Source organism: Globicephala melas, chromosome 9, assembly GCF_963455315.2.
Source record: "Globicephala melas chromosome 9, mGloMel1.2, whole genome shotgun sequence".
NCBI classification, from domain to species: domain Eukaryota; kingdom Metazoa; phylum Chordata; class Mammalia; order Artiodactyla; family Delphinidae; genus Globicephala; species Globicephala melas.
In genome coordinates this window covers 102,933,474-102,953,258 of record NC_083322.1, presented here as the reverse complement: position 1 = coordinate 102,953,258, position 19,785 = coordinate 102,933,474, and the positions used below count along the sequence as shown (strand labels likewise).

General features: G+C 50.3%; 1 protein-coding gene across 1 annotated transcript in view; it reads right to left on the bottom strand.

Annotated features, from left to right (window-relative positions):
* Window positions 1–19,785, bottom strand: part of DDC (dopa decarboxylase) — a 54,178-nt gene that overhangs the window by 11,647 nt on the left and 22,746 nt on the right. Inside the window, exons 6-8 of the mRNA XM_060304961.1 lie at window positions 16,879–16,945; window positions 11,092–11,186; window positions 6,452–6,519 (exon numbers count right to left, since the gene is read on the bottom strand). Coding sequence (XP_060160944.1) covers window positions 6,452–6,519; window positions 11,092–11,186; window positions 16,879–16,945 — 230 coding nt within the window. The remainder of the gene's footprint in view (window positions 1–6,451; window positions 6,520–11,091; window positions 11,187–16,878; window positions 16,946–19,785) is intronic.

Below are 19,785 nucleotides of genomic sequence, written 5' to 3'. Positions count from 1 at the left end.
GAATATGTACATTTGTAGGCAATTCTGGAATGATGTAATTCATAGTACTCTCTGACTCGTTTTTCAAATGCCTGCTGTGTCTGTGGTTTTGTCTTTCTTATATTTCCAGTACAGTAAACTGTGCCTTCTCCTCTATTTCTGGTCCTTCTTTCTGGAGATCATCTATTTTATTAGGCAGGTCAAGGACCAGCATGTGGCTCTCTTGATCTCTGCTCCTGTTTCCTTATTTCCTAATTCATGTCTGTCTCTTCATCGTCATTATTTCCCTCCTTCTAGTTTTGAGGGTTTATTCTGTCGCTGTTTTCTGGCTTCCTCTGGGCCCTTAGCTAATTATTTTCTGGCTTTCATGTTTTCTGTTTAAGTCTGTTCTCCAAGTCCTGCTTTATCGCATGCCCATGAATTCTGTCACATCTTCATATTCATTCAGGTCCTACGATTTCCAGTTTCCCTTTGTTCATTGATCCATGGCTCCAGTGGGTCTGTGGTGGTTTGCTCTTCAAAATTTAGGTACCAGCTTTGCTTTTCCTTGTGAATTTTAACGATACTACAGAGAAGAAAACTTTATTTAAACAAGCAAATGGACGTGTGCATGCACATACGCAGACACACACGCTTGCACAGAAACACCCTCTCTAGGCACCAACGTCATCTCACCCCTGACGGGCCTCACGGTGAGGAAATCCTCTCCCTGTCACCGGACACACCCCTGAGGGATGGTCCTGACGGAGGAGGGGGCAGGGGACGCCTGTCCTGTGCAGAAAGCATGGCTTCTTCAGTTGTCTTTTTAAGAAATCTACAACACTGTGTGTGAAGGGCTCCCTGAATGAGGGCCCCTGTTACCGCTTGGTGCCAGAAACAGTATAAAGAATTCAAGATGCCAAAAGCACTAGGACCAAAGTGCAAAGAAACAAAGGAGATTCAGAGAAAACTGTGCTGTCACGCACAGGTTCTAGAATCACGTCTTACCATAACCAGAGTGACTTAAAATCTTCCCGAGTAACTGAATTTTTCAAAAAAATCCAATATAACAGGGGTGTACAAAAGGTATAAAACTAAAAAATTTAATTTTATTTGGAAAAAAATTAACCTTCTTTTTTAAAGGCAGAGTAAAACATGCCCTTGGTGGAATTTGAGGCTTTCTTTGGAGAAAATCTGATATTAAGGGACATTGCGGTCAGAGCAGAATGGTTCATATTTACATATAAAAGATTCAAAATACCCAAATGAACAATAAAGAACTTGTGAAGACAATAATGAAATCATTATAAAACGTATTTACTGGGCTTGTAATAAGGTCAAGTTTTTAAAACTTCTATTATCTTGTTCATTTTAATGTGTAGAGAATATAACCAACAAATTGAGTTTAAATTATGGACTAACCATTGATAAAATTTCATTAAACAAAAGACAGACCCTTATGATTTTGAGGAATACAAAAAAGCCAGTGAGAGCAAAAAAAAAAAAAAAAAAAACAAAATCCATTTACACGTTGTTTGTTGTATTAGCAAAACCTTTAAACACATTTATAAAAGATTCACAACCTAGGGCTTCCCTGGTGGCACAGCGGTTGAGAGTCTGCCTGCCGACGCAGGGGACGCGGGTTCGTGCCCTGGTCCGAGAAGATCCCACATGCCGCGGAGTGGCTGAGCCTGCGCGTCCGGAGCCTGTGCTCCGCAACGGGAGAGGCCACAACAGTGAAAGGCCCGCGTACCGCAAAAAAAAAAAAAAAAAAAAATCAGAACTTAGGACTGTTTGTGTTCTACTGTGTTAGGACACCTCATTTTTTGCTGCAATAACCTCTTAGAATAGCAAAATATATGTAGGTGTTCCCCTGGATTTTCACAACAGGGCAGAAAAGCCTCTGAGCAGACTCTTAGCCATCCTTCTCTCCCTGCTCTCTGTCACCAGGCCGCAAGGCTCGCTCACCTCCTCTGCAAACACGCAGGGGCCCCCAACCTGGGCCCAGCTTGTTCAGTGGACCCGCAGCTCGGGTAGGCAAAGGGGTAGCTGCCTTGACCCAGCAGAGGAACGCTGTGGTCCGTTCACTCTCCTTTGGACTTTAGGCTGTGTGTGCCAGGGCTAGAATCCAGGATTATTTTCAGTTTTCAGAGGGAAAGCGGAATCAGAGTCAGATTGAATGAAAGCGGACCTAGAATCAGGGCCCAGTTTTGCCTCACTCACACTAAAAACAGCTCTCGCTCTCCAGTTTCTCTGTATCCATCCGGGACAATTCCAGCGTGTTCTCTGCGCATCCTTCTGTCTACCTGTGTGTTTGTGAAATGGGTATTGCTTTGTGTGCTCGTCTTCATTTGCATCCCGGGAGATACCTAATTCTGTATCTGACTCTTTTTACTCAGTTACAGTTTTTGAACCTTCACCCCTATTGCATCAGACACAAGGCTCTAGCATGGATGGCTGCGTGCCATCAGCAAACCCAGGCACATCTCAGAACTCCAGGTGCCTCACCTGGATGAGGGACGATAATTCCTATACCAGTAGGACTGCGATAGGATCAGGGGAGGTGGTGTATGAGAAAGTAAAAGGCCACCTACTAGCAGGTAATAGCTTGAGCGTAACATTTGTACTCGAAGCATCAGTACTGCTGTAAACCGAAGAATCAGGCACCCCTGGATGAGGGTTTAGGTGCCTTTGCTTTGCCCATTCCAGCAAGGGCAGGGGGAATTCTCTTCACACAGCCCAAGGACTTAGGTTTACATCTCACTTCTTCATAGAATCTGGTGCTGTGATTTAACTTGGTACATCATTGCTTCAAACCAGAAGTATCTGGAGAGCAACTATAATCTTTCACGTGTGCGTGCTCGAGGAGGCTAGTGCTCACAGGTGCACAGGGCCAGGCTGGCCACGGGGCTGTGCCAGGTGGGAAGGAGGCCCCAGGATCCCAGATGGGCAGAAATGATGCACATTTATGTAAAAACACCAACTTTTAAATATGGGCAGCTTATTTAAAAGGAATTTAAACCTACATGGACCACAGGAAACCATCTTCAGTAGCTGTCACCTCTTCTGAGTTTGCTGTCGTGCACACGTGCGCCTCAGGGCCTTTGCACTGGCTGCTGCCCCACACCCCCACACCCACATTGTCTGGACCCTCCTCACGTGCCCTCTGTCAAATGCCACTTCACCAGACAGGCTTCTGGGCAATGAACAAAGGGGCCGATCACGGGGTCTCGCCTGCACACCCCCCTCTACCCCCAGCTCCCCACGCTTCTCCCCTGAACCGCTCCCCTCTGTCTTCCCAAGCCCTTCCCTGCCCTGCACCTCCTCACCCCATGGATCTCGGTTTGCACTGGACTAGACTTGATTTCATTTAGGTTCTCAGTTTCCTTTGGTTGTAGTTTATTTACTGAAAACTCTATCCCATGGCTGAGACTCCTCTAGTGCAGGAATGATAGTGCTCTGGTTTCAGTCCACAGCGCTCAAAACAAAATGCTTTCCAACTAAATCCTGACCTTCCCTTCTCCTTGTAGGTCTTGGTTTGGACGGGGCTGCCCCCAGTTGCAGATGCTGCTTCACTAGCGTCACCCAGGGCAACCCCTGGGGTGGGGGTCTGGGCGGGTGTGTGAAGGACCTTGTGCTGAGCACCCCACAAGCTGGGAAGTGCTCAACACACCCCTGTGGGCAAGGAGAGAGAACTTCTTTGCAGGGAAGGGGTGCTTGGCGCAGTGGGGTCAAAGGAAAACCTGCGTTTGATAAGAATCAAAAACTCAGAAAGTAGTAGGTGGCATAATTAAGATTCTAGGGTTTAAAGTAAGCTGACCTGGGTTAATTCCCTAAATTTTAGCCTTCTGGCTTTAACTAGTAATTTCTTATGAGCACTATTCTGGGCTGAATTGTGTCACCACCCCCCAAATTTATACATTGAAGTTCTAACCTCTGGTACCTTAGAAAGTGACTGCATTTGGAGACAGGGTCTTCAAAGAGGTAATTAAATTAAAATGTGGTCACATGCCTGGGCCCTGATCCCATATGACTGGTGTCTTTCTAAGAAGAGGAAATTTGGACACAGACATGCACAGAGGGACAACCATATGAAAACCCAGGGAGAAGAAGGCTGTCTACACGCTGAGGAGAGAGGCCTCAGGAGGAACCAGCCCTGCAGACACCTTGGTCTCGGGCTCCTAGCCTCCAGAATTAGATTTCAGTTTTTTAAGCCGCCCAGTATGTGGTACTCTGTTACAGCAGCCCTAGCAAGGTAATATAAACACAGCGCCCGAAATAGTAGACATGGGTAATTTTTATGTTAAAACACGATCCTTCAAGATCAAATTCCATCAATCAATATTCATATCATCATTACCATATCTCCCAGATGTGTGAAACCACCTCAAAACCCTTGACAACCGCTCTGGCCAGGACCTCAATAGCTCAGGAGAGAGAAGGCACATCCTCTATTATAATTTAAATTTTTACTCCATTTATTTAGCCTTTCAAACCCACAGGCAGGTGGGAGGCTCCCACCCCTCAATTCCCCACTCCGAGGGGATAACTAATCACCCTTCTCTTTGGCAAAATTTCAAATACTGGAGGCTGCTCTTGTGTCTCGTGGCTCACGTGTAAGTTTCTCCTACAGGCTCGTAAACGCTCAGGTCCGTTTTCCATCTCCAAACGACGTGGCCTCATCCCTACATTTCCCGTCTCCTCCCATACATCACCTCCCCTCTGCCATATCTCCCTCTACGGGCTGGTCCTGAACAGAAGATGCCAGAAGGGACCCATCTGCGACAGATTAACACACACAGCCCCCAGCTCTGGCCGCAGCTTCCAGCAGCCTCGGCCGTCACACCAGGCTCTGGGAAAGGCCACGGATAAAGCACGTTTTCTCTCATCCTTAACTTGCTCCCTGGCTTTCTGGATGCAAAGGCAGATGCTACATTTATTGTATTCATCCTTATCACATCTCAGCTTTGGGCTCATACATCAGTGGGCCCTGACAGCTGCAGTCTCCCCGTCTGGAAGAGGGGGCAGCCTCTTTGCAAGGCTGCCTGGGGGGGCAGTGACTTCGGTTAAATTGCGTGTGATGACGGCAGCCTGCACGGACGGGGGCTCCTTGCACATCCATTTTTGCTATTACTTTACCCAGGAAATGAATGGAACATCACGGCTTACCACAAGCCCCTCTGGGGTCACCTCGCTCCATCCCCCATCAGCCGTCAGCTGGTCTGTCCAGGCTGGCTCTGTGGCTTTTCTCTGCCAAATGCCTTAGCTAAGGACCCCTTAGCTGCCAGTTAACTTGCTCTGAGGCCAGCACCCCCCCTCACAGAACAGAGGCCTCGGGGACCCCTGCCGGCCCCATGCCAGCTGGGTGCTCTGGACCCACAATCCACCCGTCAGCTCCCTCGGACAGTGTTTGCACCCGACCCAACACCCCAGCAAAACAGAATTACATCTCAACCCGAATTAAAGTTTGAAAAAAGGGAGTTTTGACACGCTGCATAAACTAGCCTTAAAGTGTTCCGATCCAGGTAAAATGGACAAACACAACCACAAGAATATTAACATTCATAAAAGCTGTATCTTTTATCAGTTCTTATTAACATTTCAGAAAAACTGTAGCCCAAATACGAATGGGTTTTAAAATCATGTACCAGAGTTTGGGTCAAAGACTGACAAAAAAGAGAATTTGATTTAAACAGAAGTGAAGCACTGAACATGTAGTTTATCTTTAGACAGAGTTCAAGGGAAACTGATTATTTGGTGAACTGACTTTAGCCGGATTACGTGAGAGCTGGTTTCCTCACCCTTCTAAGGTGGAAAACCATTCACTTAATTACACAGTGAACAATTTTGCACAAAATTCATGCAAGGCCTCCTGATCTCAAGATTCATTAACCACCTTCTTACTCTAAAAAACTCAGAAGAACTAGTTTCTAGTAAAATCCCTTTCCACTCCCAGTCATCATGATTTCTTTAAATATTATCAATGTAGTGAAATACCAGCCACTTTCATTTTGGAAGTCTGGAATTCTTTTTTCTTGCTCTAGAGATAACCAATGTGATGCCGGTACTGCCGGTAAGAATTTTCAGGGAACTGATTAGAAAACAGAATTGCTTTTATTTTGCCTTAGCAAATGCTTTTAGGCATATAGACTTAGATTTATTAAACATTTACGAATAAAAACATAGAAGAAAATGATTTAGAAATATGTGCTAAGGTTACTAAGCACTGTTTTTTATTAATGCTAGATAGATTAGACCAGAGATTTTCTCTGTTATCCTCTTTTCTTGTGCCAATATGTTCTAGATAACAGCATACAACAGGGTAAGATTTAGCAAGCATTCCACCCATGGCTCAGAAATGCAGGCAAGCAGTAAGTGATGTATGTGCTTCGCCAGCAATCGCACCTCACCTGCCAGGCTTCTTTCATATAAACTATTCTAAGGAGCAGTGTAATTGCAGGGTAATTGACATCTAATGAACAGGGCAACTTACCACATGGCAGAACAGTCAAAATTCACCAAAAGCCATTTGTGGGGATTAAAGTTAAATGAATCTGCATACTGCCAAGGAATAATAACAACAAAAAGAAAACAGTTGTTAATGTTTAGCTATAAAACAAGACCTTGTATACAGTAATTAACAGTTTGCAGTCTCAAATGAAAACCAACATGACCAGACAGAGGAGAAGGGAAGCAGCTGAACCGTGGGGTTTGGGGCTCGAGGGCACTCGGGAAGTTCTGGGCAGCCACCGCTCCTACCTGAGCCTCTTTTCTTTCATTTTCAAATCCTGTCTCGTGAAACGTGAAGCTAATGTAGATCTGATTCTGGGCTGAAGCGCAAGGGGAGGAAGAGAGCTTTGGAACCAGAGAATCGGGGTTGGCTTCCGGGCACAACCGCCTGTCCATGTGGCCTGGATGGGAGTTCTGCTTCGTGGGGAAGGCGTGCAATCAGAGCCACAAACTCTTCAGTGCAGCTGCCGAGGGTGACGCAGAAACCGTCCAGTGCAAACACTGAGACTGTCGCTGCTCCGTGGTTGTAAAGCCAGCCAGGTCGCTGGCCCAGGGAACCACGTGATGAGAAAATGGCTACTGACCTCCTGCAGCTCTGGTTAAGCAGGGAGACCTGGCAAGAGAACAGTCCCTGGGCCATATGAAAACGACCGCCAGGTAGCCCTCAAGCTGGCTCCCCGCTCAGAGGCGGAGGGAAGGGACTGGCTGAGCCGGGCTGGGATGTACCTCAGGGGAGGGTGTGCCCTGCAGAGAGACACCCACAGAACCAGAGCGACGCTGAGGTCCGCTGGATGTGAAGGGTACCAGGTTGCCGACTGAAAAAAATGCACAACCTGAAAGTTGAGTTATGCTTTTTTTGGCGGACTTTCCGAGAACTTCAAGCCCAGAAGACAGCATCTCATGTAGCTCTGAGGGACTGCTCTGAAGAGGCGAGCGGGGAGCCAGGATCTAGAGGGGTTTTTGCAACAAAGACCAGGTAGTGGGAACATCAAAAGATTACTGTTAATTAAAGAAAACCAGACATCTCAAGTTAAGGAATTTAGCTCTTTTCTATGCATCTATGGGAAGATGCCAGAGTCTGGACTCACTGAAATCATCCCTTTGATGGGCACCTCGGCTACCTGGGACCAGTGTCCTGTGCTTTCCCATCGTGAGTTCCCTCAGGGCTCACTTTCAGGGCGGCTGTCATGTGATGGCTTGATGGCTACACCATCCTTTGTCTACTGATATGGCAGCAGCCTTTTCTACAGGAATTTATAAGTGAGGGATTGGAATGAGATAGTATCTAGAGCCTTCTTATTATGTATGTGTTAATCCTAATTTGGTGTAGGGCTATCACATTTGGATCAAGGGATGCATTTCGAGGACCCTGGATAATTGAAAATATGCAGAATTTCAAAGCATAATCGGAGCCCGACCCTGACAAAGGTCATGGGAAGTTTCTATCATCGTGAGGAGACCCACCCTGGCAGCAACACAGACACAGTTCATATCTGGGGGGGCTCGCCTGCTTTGAAACTGTGGGTCCCAATTCATTTTTAATTGGGGAGATTCACAGTTCTACTTTCCCACATAAAATGAGATGTAACTCACGGCTTATGTTGCATGCTTTCAAATTTGCAGTCTGAAGTCACATAACATTTATCCACATTTCAAACTACTGGACAATTCGGAATGATCAAAATTTTAATTCACAGGTGCCATGTCAGGCAACTGGACCGATCTGGCCTGGGAAATACTTTATGCATAAGTTTCCTCAGCTTTATGAACTAGCAAAGTTCTCAGAATGTAGGTATCATGAGCAGCAATGGGAAAGTGAAAATTTCATGGCTAATCTTCAGTAATCAGGCTCAGCCCATTTTTTTCATTTAATGGGTTTGGTTCTTTTACCCACATTGATGTAACAGATCAACAACGGTTCCCGTTTATCTAAATGTTTTCTCCTTTATTTCTAAAGACACCATCCACATTCACCGTACTCATAACAGTAACAGGGTCCCTTCCTGGATGCCAGTGGTAACAACTGCCAACAGCTGGCTCTAGGTTCAAGTTCAAGTGTCATCCCATTTTCAAGTAGAAAAATGAGAGATTTCAACCACCGAGACTGGCCAAGGAGGGCAGTCTGCGTTTCCACTGAGCCATCACAAGTGGCGAGCTCTTAAGATTATCAGAGCGCCGGCTCTTGGCATATCCTCTGGCTGATGAACAGGACCTGGGTCCACCTGGAGGACTGATGAACAGGACCTGGGTCCACCTGGAGGCCACACGGCTGCATCTATAATTGAAGCAGAAGGATGGCAGCGGCCATGGCAAGGCCCCAGCTGGGAGGAACCTCGTAGTGGGGGAAGCTTCGAAGTCTCCCCAAGGCTGTGGGACGCCTCTTCTCCATCCCAACGAGGGAAGGGAGAGGGGGTAGCCAGGAGGGGCCGACAGGGAGATGCGTGGTCGCCAACGGCAACCTCACCTGTCTGCCCGCTCTGGGGGAGCAGATTCATTTCCCTCGAGGTTCCAATAAAAGCAATATTGAGAAAGAGACAGGAAATGACGTTTCATTTGTTGATAACAGGAAACAGAAGGTGAAAGAAGGGGCTTTGTTTGCTAGGCATTTTATTAGTTCCCTCCTGGGGGCTGATCTGTGTAAACGTCTTTCATTACCCACTGTGACATTTTCTTCCTGCTGATGGAGAGGAAGGTTCTTATCTGCAGGGAAGGACCGGACCAGACAGGATATTGCACTCCTTATCTGCGAGCTGACCAGCAGGCCCTCCCAGCCCAGGGACCAGTGGCCACAGGAGGACAGATGGCAATGACTCATTGCTGGGTATGAAATCCTGTCTGCTGCTGATAGGATCTCACTGCAGCCCCACCACGGGGGTGGTCTGACAATTGGACACCCCCATGAAAGTGAAACCTCGAGCTGTGGGTTCATGGAGAAGAGAAGAGGGTAAGGGGGACAGACCGTGAGGTTCTACACCTGATACTCAAGAGTTAGAAAAGACCAGGCCTTGGGAGGGGCACATACATCGCACATGAATACTTTGCCCTTGGTCCCTGGAGACCATAGGGACAGACATTCCCAGTGATGTGTATCGTCACACACAAGACCACAGGACCACAACAAAAGGTATTTACATGGTACAGAGATTTATTCTTCACTTCCTAGCACCAAACACCCACCTAACTAGCTACCAGCCGTGAACTATAGAGGCCAGTGTGAGCTTCCCGTTACCAGAAGTTCTCACGTACTACACCCCTTCCCAATATTTCCAGAGGTCTCTGGAAGCTCTATTTACCCCCCGAGGGTTCATCTAAGCCCTCGCACACATTCAGTGATCAATAAGTAATTATTGAATGAACGAGTGAATAAATGGATGGATGTGAGGGAGCTATAAACCAGAATGCACCTTCATTCATTAGTGATAAAGGCATTATTCATCCCAAAGAGGGGAATTTTGTACTCTATGCCTCTGACACCCACTTTGCTGGTGTTACGGTGTTATGAGAATCCAAATTAGTCACTAGAAAATCGATCGGCGGCAGGCAAGAGAGCAGAGGGAGGTTTGGAGTGATGGTCTCTCCAGGCCGTGGTGAAAAATGATAGTGGTGTGGAATGCGTGCATAGCTTGCTGTATTCAGACGCTGCTTCTCAGCCCTTGAAATATGGTTAACTTCTCTGATCCTTAAAACAACCCCTCAAAGGAGGCATGATTACGAAATCCATCTTGTGAGGTGGGGAGAGGATACCAGGCTGCCCGAGGGGACATGGCTGGTCCTAGGGCAAAGCCAGGATGCAAACAGGCTGTCCAAGGCCCAAGACCTTGCACCTTGTGAAGTCAAGGTCTCGAGAAAGCCCTGCCTCTGAGCATGAAGCCATTCCTGGCCTCCTCTGATTTATTATCCTCTTCCCCCGCTCACTGACAAAGTCTGCCACCCTGGACCCTTCATGGCATGTACATCTGAGTCCCTGGCAAGGAGGAACTTCCTGCCCCGTGAGCTGCCGACAGTGAAACCCGGCTCCAGCCTGAAACAACTCATCACTTAGTGTTAACTCTGCACCCTGCAGAAGCAGAGCATCTGTCAATCGTTTTGGTGGCTGTTTCTCTAAAGCAGCAGATGCTTTAGCTGGCGTTACAGGCCATGTTTTCCAAATTCTGAAAGTGCTCAGGACATTTCAGCGCACTGGTGGCTGTTTTTTCCATCTCAGTGAAAGTGAACAGCATGCTCAGTTGCGTGATCAGAACATGACTATTGATCCAGAGCACATGGAATTGCAGGTTGTTTTTAAAAAAATTATCCCTTGATCTGAAACTCATTCAGATTTTATTTTCTTCCTAAACAGTTCCCCACCGTTTGTAAGCTCAACTCTATCCTATCATGATAGCTCTGCCCAGGATTTGCAGACGGAGAAATAGTGTAAACGTCAGGTGTATTTTGAGAAGACAAGGCTGTATGATCGGGAAGGTTCTCACCCCTTGTCACAGGGAAGTGTAACCTCCGCTCATCACAGAAACTGGTTTGGAAGTCATTTGCTGAAATGAACCACAGTAGTAAAAATTATAAATGTCACATCCTTGTAAGGAGAAGTCACCTTTCAAAAACACTCTTGTGGAAGAGCATACTCACCTCCACTCCATTCAGAAGATGCCGGAACTCGGGGCAGATGAAGGCGCTGCCCGCGTAGGCAGCGTCCACATGCAGCCACACGTCCTCCTCGCGACCTGAAGCCCAGAAGCGACCTGTGAGCGCTCGGAGGGCCGCCCTCATCCCGGGGTCAGAGCACCTGTCCCAGCCCAGCATCTTCTCAAATACAGTCTGTCAAGAGCATTTGTTGGCCTGATGTCTGCATCCCTGACAAGCAGTGATGCTGAGGCAGAGGCCGTGTGCTACTGGCCCCGACGGTGCCTGGCAGGGGGACCAGAGCTCAGAGAACGCGTGGAGGTGAGGGGAACCCCTGACCCTCGGTGTTGACCCTCACGCCCAGCAGAGCCCCAAGGAACCAGCCTACCCCACACCAGCAGCCCGTCCACCCACATCTACTCCAGGTAGGTGCCGTGCTCTGCCCTCCCCACCTCACCCTTGGGGAACTTTCTCCTCGATTCTCTTGGGTCTGAAGTCCTTCCCACAAGCATCTCTTAAGGCTGGGACCACGCAGTCCACACTGGTCTCTCCACCCCCCCCAGGAAGTTCAGTCACCAGCTTTACGCTTCCTGAGATCATTCTCGGCTCCCTTCATGAATGAGATTTTTGTGTTCCAGCCGCACTGGAAAAGTCTCGCGGGAAGGGCACCTGCCTGACTTTGAGCTGGGATAGAGTCCTGTCTAAATGTGGTCCCTCGGGACTTCCCTGGCTGTCCAGTGGTTAGGGCTCCGAGCTTCCACTGCAGGGGACACAGGTTCGATCCCTGGTCGGGGATCTAAGATCCCACATGCTACATGGTGCGGCCAAAAAAAAAGTAAAATAAAAAATAAATGTGCTCCCTCGATTCGAGCGTATCTGGGCTCCACTCCCATCTCCAGCCACCCAGCCACCGTGTGGTCTTACTGCCCTCCTGCAAGCTCGTTCCCCTCTTAGCAAATGGAGATGAAACAGCACCCAGACCTTGAGGGACAAACTAGGTAACACTCATATGTGCCCATCACGACACTAGGACAGACTCGCTCCTAGAGGAGCGACGGGATCCCCGTAATTATTTCCTGCCTCCGTGCTGTAGACTGCCCACAGCCGTGAAATATGCAATCAGGAGAGGTTGCGGGTCTGCAGCAAGGGGTGGGCGTCCTTCCCTTCCACGGGCGGAGCTGCCCAGGAGCACCTGCACCCTGGCAGGGGTCCGTCGGCACCTGCATTTGTGCTGGTGGATGGATTCACGGTTCACTTTTGCATGCGTGAGGCTGATTGATCACACACGACACTATGAGGAGTGAGGAGTGGTTCTGAGCTCTGTTGATAAAAGACAGAAGAGGCAATTCAAAGCCTCGATTCAGTTTGATCTTCGGGATGGAAGGGATGAAGCCTTTGGTTGGATCAGGATCAAATGTGTCCGGGGGTGGTGATATCACCACAGAGGATCACGCTGAGTGAACCTAAAGCACGTCTTACGGGTTCATCGCTGCACTCAGACCAGCCTCCCCAGGCACCCGTGGAGCCCCCCATGGATGTGGCCATGAGCCAGGAAGGGAGAAAGGGGATCAGGAAAGGACGGGACGGCTGTCACTGCTGCAGCAATGCTGTCATCTGTTCTGTTGCTGCTACAGCTCAGACCCGCTGAGGGGAGGGAGACGCTTCAGACGCACGTGCAGGATAGACACAAAATCTCAAGGCAGGTCTGTGGTCTCCTCGGGGCTGTGGGAGCTGCTGAGGGAAGCTGCATTTTCTGATGGAGATGCTTGGGTGGAGTTTGACTGTGTCTGGCTCAGGACTGAGCAGCGAAGGGTCAGGCAGACAAGGCAGGAGGGACACAGCCGTGAGGGCTGGAGGAGGGGACGGAGTCTGGGAGCTGCAAACGGGCTCTCCTTCCCCCTCGGCCCTCACCCTGAGAGAGGGATGCTTGTAACACAGTAAAACCCACACCCCCTTACTTTAGCCGGACCTACCCCGGGACAGATGGAGGAGAGGAGATCTGACCCTGAACCCCCAGGACGGGGCTGTAACGATGCCAGCCCCCAAGGCTCTGTCACTCCAGAAGGTACGGGAGATCCAGGAGGGGCAGTGGGTGGGGAATGATGGGGGGCCGCTCAGGGTTTCGAAAGCGGGGCACCAGAAAGAAGGTGGCAGAGAGAACTAGCCTTACCCCAGAAGAGCTCTGGCCTTTGCCCTCAGCTCTAGGGAGGGGACCTCTAGCCCCTGGAAGGCCTGGCCTGAGAGGAGTTGCGGCCCCCAGACGGCCATTCCATGTCAGTCCTGAGTCCTGAAGGACTGGGAACCAAAGGTATGAGCTGGAGATCCAGGAGGGGCTGGGGAAGGAGGGCAGCTTCCCGGCCAGTGTGTGACACAGCCCAGTACAAACCCTTACACCGAAGGCTTGGCAAGCTTCCCTGGCAGGGAGGGCCCGCTCTCTGGGCCTACTGTCACGCATCAGGGCTGGCGGGGGGACCCAGGGTGACTTCGCAGGAGAGGACGACCCGAAGCCCCAAGTTTGGACCCTTCCCCACTCTGCCCCAGGCACCTCCTCCTGCCGTAAACCGTAACCACAAGGATGCGCTCAGGTGTGGAGCGTCAAACCAGAGGGCAGCTTTGGAAGCCCTGACCCTGGAGCTGGTGTCAGGACCAGGGACAGCCTTTGAGGGACTGGATTCCCTCTAACCGTGTAGTTGGCCTAAAACCCCTGCAGGAGGAACTTCCAGACGCCCATGGGGAGTGGATTCCCAATGGGCTTCTCTTCTCTCCACGGGGAGGGGAACAGCCTCCAGCACCACCTCTGCATCCCAAGTCTTACGTGTGATCGGCTGACAGCACGACCTGCCTTCCGTGCCCACCGAATACGGTGGGTATCTGTAGGGGTCAGGGGTCACTGAGACCCCAAGGCCAGAGCACAGGAGTCGCATGGCCCAGGACGAGGCCCACCCAGTACGCAGGCAAGGCCGCCTCGACGGGGAGGTTTCTGATGCGTCCAAGAGGGAAGGGGCAGCCCCTGTGCCTGTTGGGCCCCCACTGCCTTGCCTGTTTCCTTTCGAGGCCCCCGTGGACAGGAGCAGACAGGCCTCTGGCACCATCAGCTACAGACCCGCCAGGCACCCCTCCCCCTGCCACAGCCCTGGGACCCCCGCTTCCCACTTTCACACTGCCTGCCTGTATACCTGCAACTCTCTGCTTTCTTTTCTTTTTTTTTTTTTTTTTTTGCGGTACACGGGCCTCTCACTGCTGTGGCCTCTCCCACTGCGGAGCACAGGCTCCGGACACACAGGCTCAGCGGCCATGCCTCACAGGCCCAGCCGCTCCGCGGCACGTGGGATCTTCCCGGACCGGGGCACGAACCCGTGTCCCCTGCATTGGCAGGCGGACTCTCAACCACTGCACCACCAGGGAAACCCTGCAACTCTCTGCTTTCTGTTTCTCATCCTGTTCTCAATAAAATCTGCCAGGAAATTCCACGGACCGGTCCAAGAGGACCAACTGAAACAGTCTCTCTGGCAAATTGTTTGGAAAGGAGCTAAACAGAAAGTGTCTTTCCTAAAGCAGCAGTTGGGAGAAAACCGAGTTTTGACCTGCTCTCTTGGTCATGCAGTGGTGCGCAGATACATAATCTGAATTATCTTAATGGTGTAGTCCAACCGCACGGGAGAACAAGGTGGGCCTGGTCCTGTCTGAAGTTAAAGGATGCTAAATATTTGGCGACTCAAGTAAATGACGTCAGAGGAGGGGAAGCAGGCGAAAGGCGCTCATTCACTGTCAAGTCACCACCAATGATTAGTAAGAGCATGGCTGGTAATGAACAGAATTGCCCAAATCGGCTTCGTGGATAAACCTCGGCAGCGAGTGGAGCGCTGTGGCACTTGCCACGCCTGCCCAGAACAGCCTCGGCTTCTGGCACCGTACGCATCCCCGATCCAGGTCTTCCCATGGCCCCCAGGCCCGAGCGCAGGGGGAGCCCCTGGACATCAGGACAGCCGGCGCTGGGGCGGCAGGACCCTGTGGGCTGTGCCCGGCAGGTGACCCGGCCCTCTAATCCCATGGCCCCGGGGTGACATCAGCCGGCCGCGGGCCAGGACGTCCAGCTCCCGACCTGACATCTGAGTCCAGGGGCTCAGCGCCTTGGCCTGGGACCAGGGTTTGCAGCTCGTGAGGCCACCGCTGCAGCCACGACTGGCTTGTCCCTCCTCCCGGCTCCCAGCCCCCGGCCCTGCGGCCCCACCTCCGGCCAGCTGCTCAGACAGACATCTGCCACGGTCACAGTGGCGGAGCCCATGGGAACGGGCCAGGCCACACCAGCAGCCACTTGACCCACCAGCCACCGGCTCCACGTCCCCTCAAAGCACGAAGGCTCCTCTCTCGCTCTTTTTTTTTTTTTTTGCGGTACGCGGGCCTCTCACTGTTGTGGCCTCTCCCGTTGTGGAGCACTGGCTCCGGATGCGCAGGCTCAGCGGCCATGGCTTACGGGCCCAGCCGCTCCGCGGCATGTGGGATCCTCCTGGACCGGGGCACGAACCCATGTCCCCTGCATCGGCAGGCGGACTCTCAACCACTGTGCCACCAGGGAAGCCCTCCTCTCTCGCTCTTGTCTCGCGCCCTCTCCGTGCATTAACTCATCCACTCAGAATCCCATCACTTTACAATAAATGTTTCCATCTCTACTTCGCAGATGGAGACGCAGCTCAGAATTGAGGCACACGGCTTCAAGGGTGGCCCAGGCTGCACCACGGCTGCCTGTGACACAGCCCTGCCCAGCACATTCCATCAGACTTCAGTCACACCGGGGGAGAGAGGGTCCACTCCCGCACTCCGTGAGTGTGGTCCACAGGCAGACCCAGGTGAGGAGAGGCAAGAGCCTGCTGGGGCTCCACAGACGGGCAGTGAGCCAGGTCCCAGTGGGACAAGCCGCAGCTCGGCCATGAAACCCCCAGACCCTTCCGATGACTCCTGCCACCCGGCCCTCCCCTTCCCGGGGCAGCAGCTTGGCCTGCAGCGGTGGGACAGGCCCTCCTGCCCCGAGGACAGAGGAGGGGAGGGTCACAAGCCAGGACCCCTGCCTGAGGAAAGGCTTTCTGGCCACAGAAAACCTCCTGGGCCTGCTGAGCTTCCAGGGCCTCTGCTTAAAGAAGCCTCTTATTCAGGGCTCACTTTTGAATGCTCTGAATTCTTGTCTCTTGGAGAAAACCTCAGTGCTCCAGTGAGGGGGAGGTGAGGGGGCCCGGCAGACACACGAAGCACACACTCTTCTTGGGAGAAATCCAGTTTTTTGATATTGATTTGCTTAATCACTTTAATGTGCTCAATTATATTCAGGAATTCCAAAAAGGCAAAAAAAGATGCTGGAAGACCTACTCCAAGGACAGAAAATTCTCCTGCCATCACACACATGACCCTCTGAGAGTCTGAAGAGCTGATTCCCCTCAACTGGGGGCAACACAGCCTTTGTAATCTGTCATCACTGTTATAGTTTTCTTACCAATAGCGTGTTGGTACAGCTAAGCTTAGCTTTTGTCCAATTAGCCCAAATTCCGAGTTTATGGGGTTCAAGCTAAGGAGGTTTGTGTCACTGTAAACACGAGAAGAGTTTGGCAAACTATCCTGCAATAAGTTTAACGATGTTAATATTATATTAATATATTTTATTACTATATAATTATATTACATTTTATATACTACATTATGATATGAAGTTAATATTATGAAGGAGAGACCAAAGAGGCAGTCTACTGAAGTCCCCGGATACTGAGCCCATTTTCCAAAGGAAAATTTTAATCAGATACTTACAGATGGGACCCACTTCTAAGAGGTTGTCAAAAGAGCAGCAGGATGTGGTCCCCAGCGTGGCCACCACCTGGAGAGCAGGAAGCAGAGGTCCTTTCAGCCCTGCATCGTAGTCACTGCCGTACCCTACACACACACACAGCTACCACCCCTACCCAGATGGGGCCCACAGCCTGAATACACATGCTGGCTGAACGTGTGCTGGATGGAGAGGTGAGTCTGTGGATACGTATTTACTATTTGCATGGAAGCATCATAACAGGTTGAGAGAAACAGAGCTGGTAACAGAAAACTAGGCTGTGAGATTACAAAGGGCACTGGCACAGATTTCCCAGGATGCCGAGGGACGGGAAGGAAGGCCCAGACCGTGTGAACAGCGTTCCCTGTGATCCGCTTTATTGATACAAGTGTGTATATCGACTATAGGGATATCATTCCTTCCATGAAGTAGGGAGCCTGGATTTTCTTAGCTGAGTGTGTGTGTGTGTGTGTGTGTGCGTGTGTGCGCGCGCGCAGGGCAAGCACACGGAATGATGCACACGGAATGATGTGCACGTCATCGGCCTGGCTGGGGCTGCTCCAGACCTCGTGCGATGCTGCTTCTGCACCAGCCTCCGCGTCAGCTCAGAGTTGGACCAACGGCATCACTCACTGGTGTTCACCTGCTGCCCTTCTCTCTGAATGAAACTGTTCCCAAAGATTAACTTCAACCCTCGAAAGATGAACCTTTGCTCTCCTAAGGAAATTCACGAGAAAGCCCTCCCGACCCTGAAAATAATTCTTAAAGGGTGTCCCGAGAAAGCTTTGAGAACAGTTGGTCACCCAGCTGGGAGATGTGGCTGGGAATTCTCTGCCGTCTCACTTCTGCTCCCTGAGCGCCCTGCAGCTCTGTGATCACACCTGCGCGCCTGACTTGTAAATTCCCACTCACCAAGCTGTCTCTCCCTCCTGACCCATGAAATCTTGAAACCAGGGTCTACGTCTTATTTCTTTGTGTTGCTAGGAACTCACATTTTGCTAGCACAGAACAGGGGCTGAAACATTTGCTGCATGCAAACGCTCTCCAAATGATCAAAAAGCATCTTATGTTTCCAAACCAAAGAGCCTAATTGATTTACAGTGGCGGGCACAGTCTGGATAATGAAATTTCTCTTTCCATGTGATAAGGCTGTGAAATTTCATTCAATCTGTGTGGCCTTTATGGAGCCCCCAGCAATGCTCTGTGCCCTGAGAAGAGAGACACAGGGGTCGGAAACACACAAGCTAGGAAACCTGAGAACCCAGCTGGAGGCCTCTCTGGTGCATTTCCCCTGCGACCACCTGCATTTGACCTGAAAACCAAATGGGTCTTTCAAAGAGAGTCAAAGTGCTCTGGCCAGGGGGGCATGGGTTCCGCTCTGTGATGGCTCAGCTGATACAGTCACCTGGGCCGGAGAGAGTGTTACTTTGCTATTCAGGTGTGGCAAGACCAACAGGTTGGGAGGACATTGCCAGTAAAAAGATAGCTCGTTATACCCATGGGGAGAGGGGATGCCATGCCATGCAGAGCCACACAGGGAAGCATCAGTGTCAGTCAGGAGGCAGAGGGAAGGGAAAAGGTGGGCGGGAACTATGGGTTCCCTGCAGAAAGGAACAGGTGAGGCAGAGCAGGCAGGCTTAGGATTGACAAGTGTGAATTCTTTCAGATGATTCCAGCAGGCTGTGAGGCACAGGGACTGCCCTGGTTGTCTGGTCCTTGGCTCTGGGGGGATCGGGGAAGGAGAGGTGTGGCCTGGAGTGTGAGAGACTCGTAAAGGGGAGGTGGGCAGGGCTTGTGGGCTCCGGGTGGCTGGTTTGCTTAGGAAAGGCTCACTTGCCTTTCAGCTCTCCAGGAACTGGCTAGACCTCCAGGGTCAGCAAGGTCCTTAAGACATCCAGGCATCACCAAAACAGAAAATAAAAAGGCAAGATGAATACACAGACATTGAAGCTGAGCATTTGGGGCAAAAAGGCCGGGGCTGGAGGCCCAGTTCTGCATCACACTGGCACCTGCTGGGTTTTTGTTTTCTCATTTTCAACACAAATGCACTAGACCAGGACCTGCCCAGACCCTAAGGTCTGCGGGTGTAGACCTTCTAGCCTCAACGTTTCCCGTGGCTTCTCAGCCCCTTTCCTCCCTGCCTCTGTGCCCATCCCCTCCCTGGTCCAAGTGCCAAGCATTCTCCACATGTTTCATCTTGACAAGATAAATGACTTAGTGGGACTCCAAGTCAGTGAGCGATTTTTCTCTGGTGTTTGCAATATATAACTGAATACTAAAATGCTTTGTCTAAGGGGCCTAGTTTGGTAGGTAGAGCATGGAACTCTTAAAATGCTATGTCTATGTCATAAACCATGTAGCTTCAAAAAACCAAAGGATGATTAAACCTTCTTAATATCACTTGTCATTTATTTTCTCAATTTTAAGAGTCTCTTAGGAATGACGCTTCTGTAGTTCAGCAATTCCTTCAGTTTCATCTCATTTTCCTCAGCTAAATTCTAATGGAAATAAACGCCATACCTTCTGTTTTTAAAATTACACCTAAACATTAAAAATTATTAAATTGTTGTTAAAATTATTTTCCGTTAATGTGTACACAGGAGTGTGTCTAGAACGATTCCACCAAATATTAGTACTGCTTGTCTCTTATGATGAGATTTGGCTAATATAAACCGTATATTCTTAGCTTTTCATGTAGTTATTGATGTTTTTGTTCTGAGCATGGAGTATTCTGTAAAAACAACAAGAAAATGATGCCCAGTCCTAGGAGTGGCCTCAGGAGAGAACACGTCTCAGCCAGGCCTGGGAGCTTTGCAGAGATTATATCCAGCCATCACGACCCTCCTGAGCTGGATGCCTTCAGGGACCCCTACTTTACAGTTGGTTTAAGT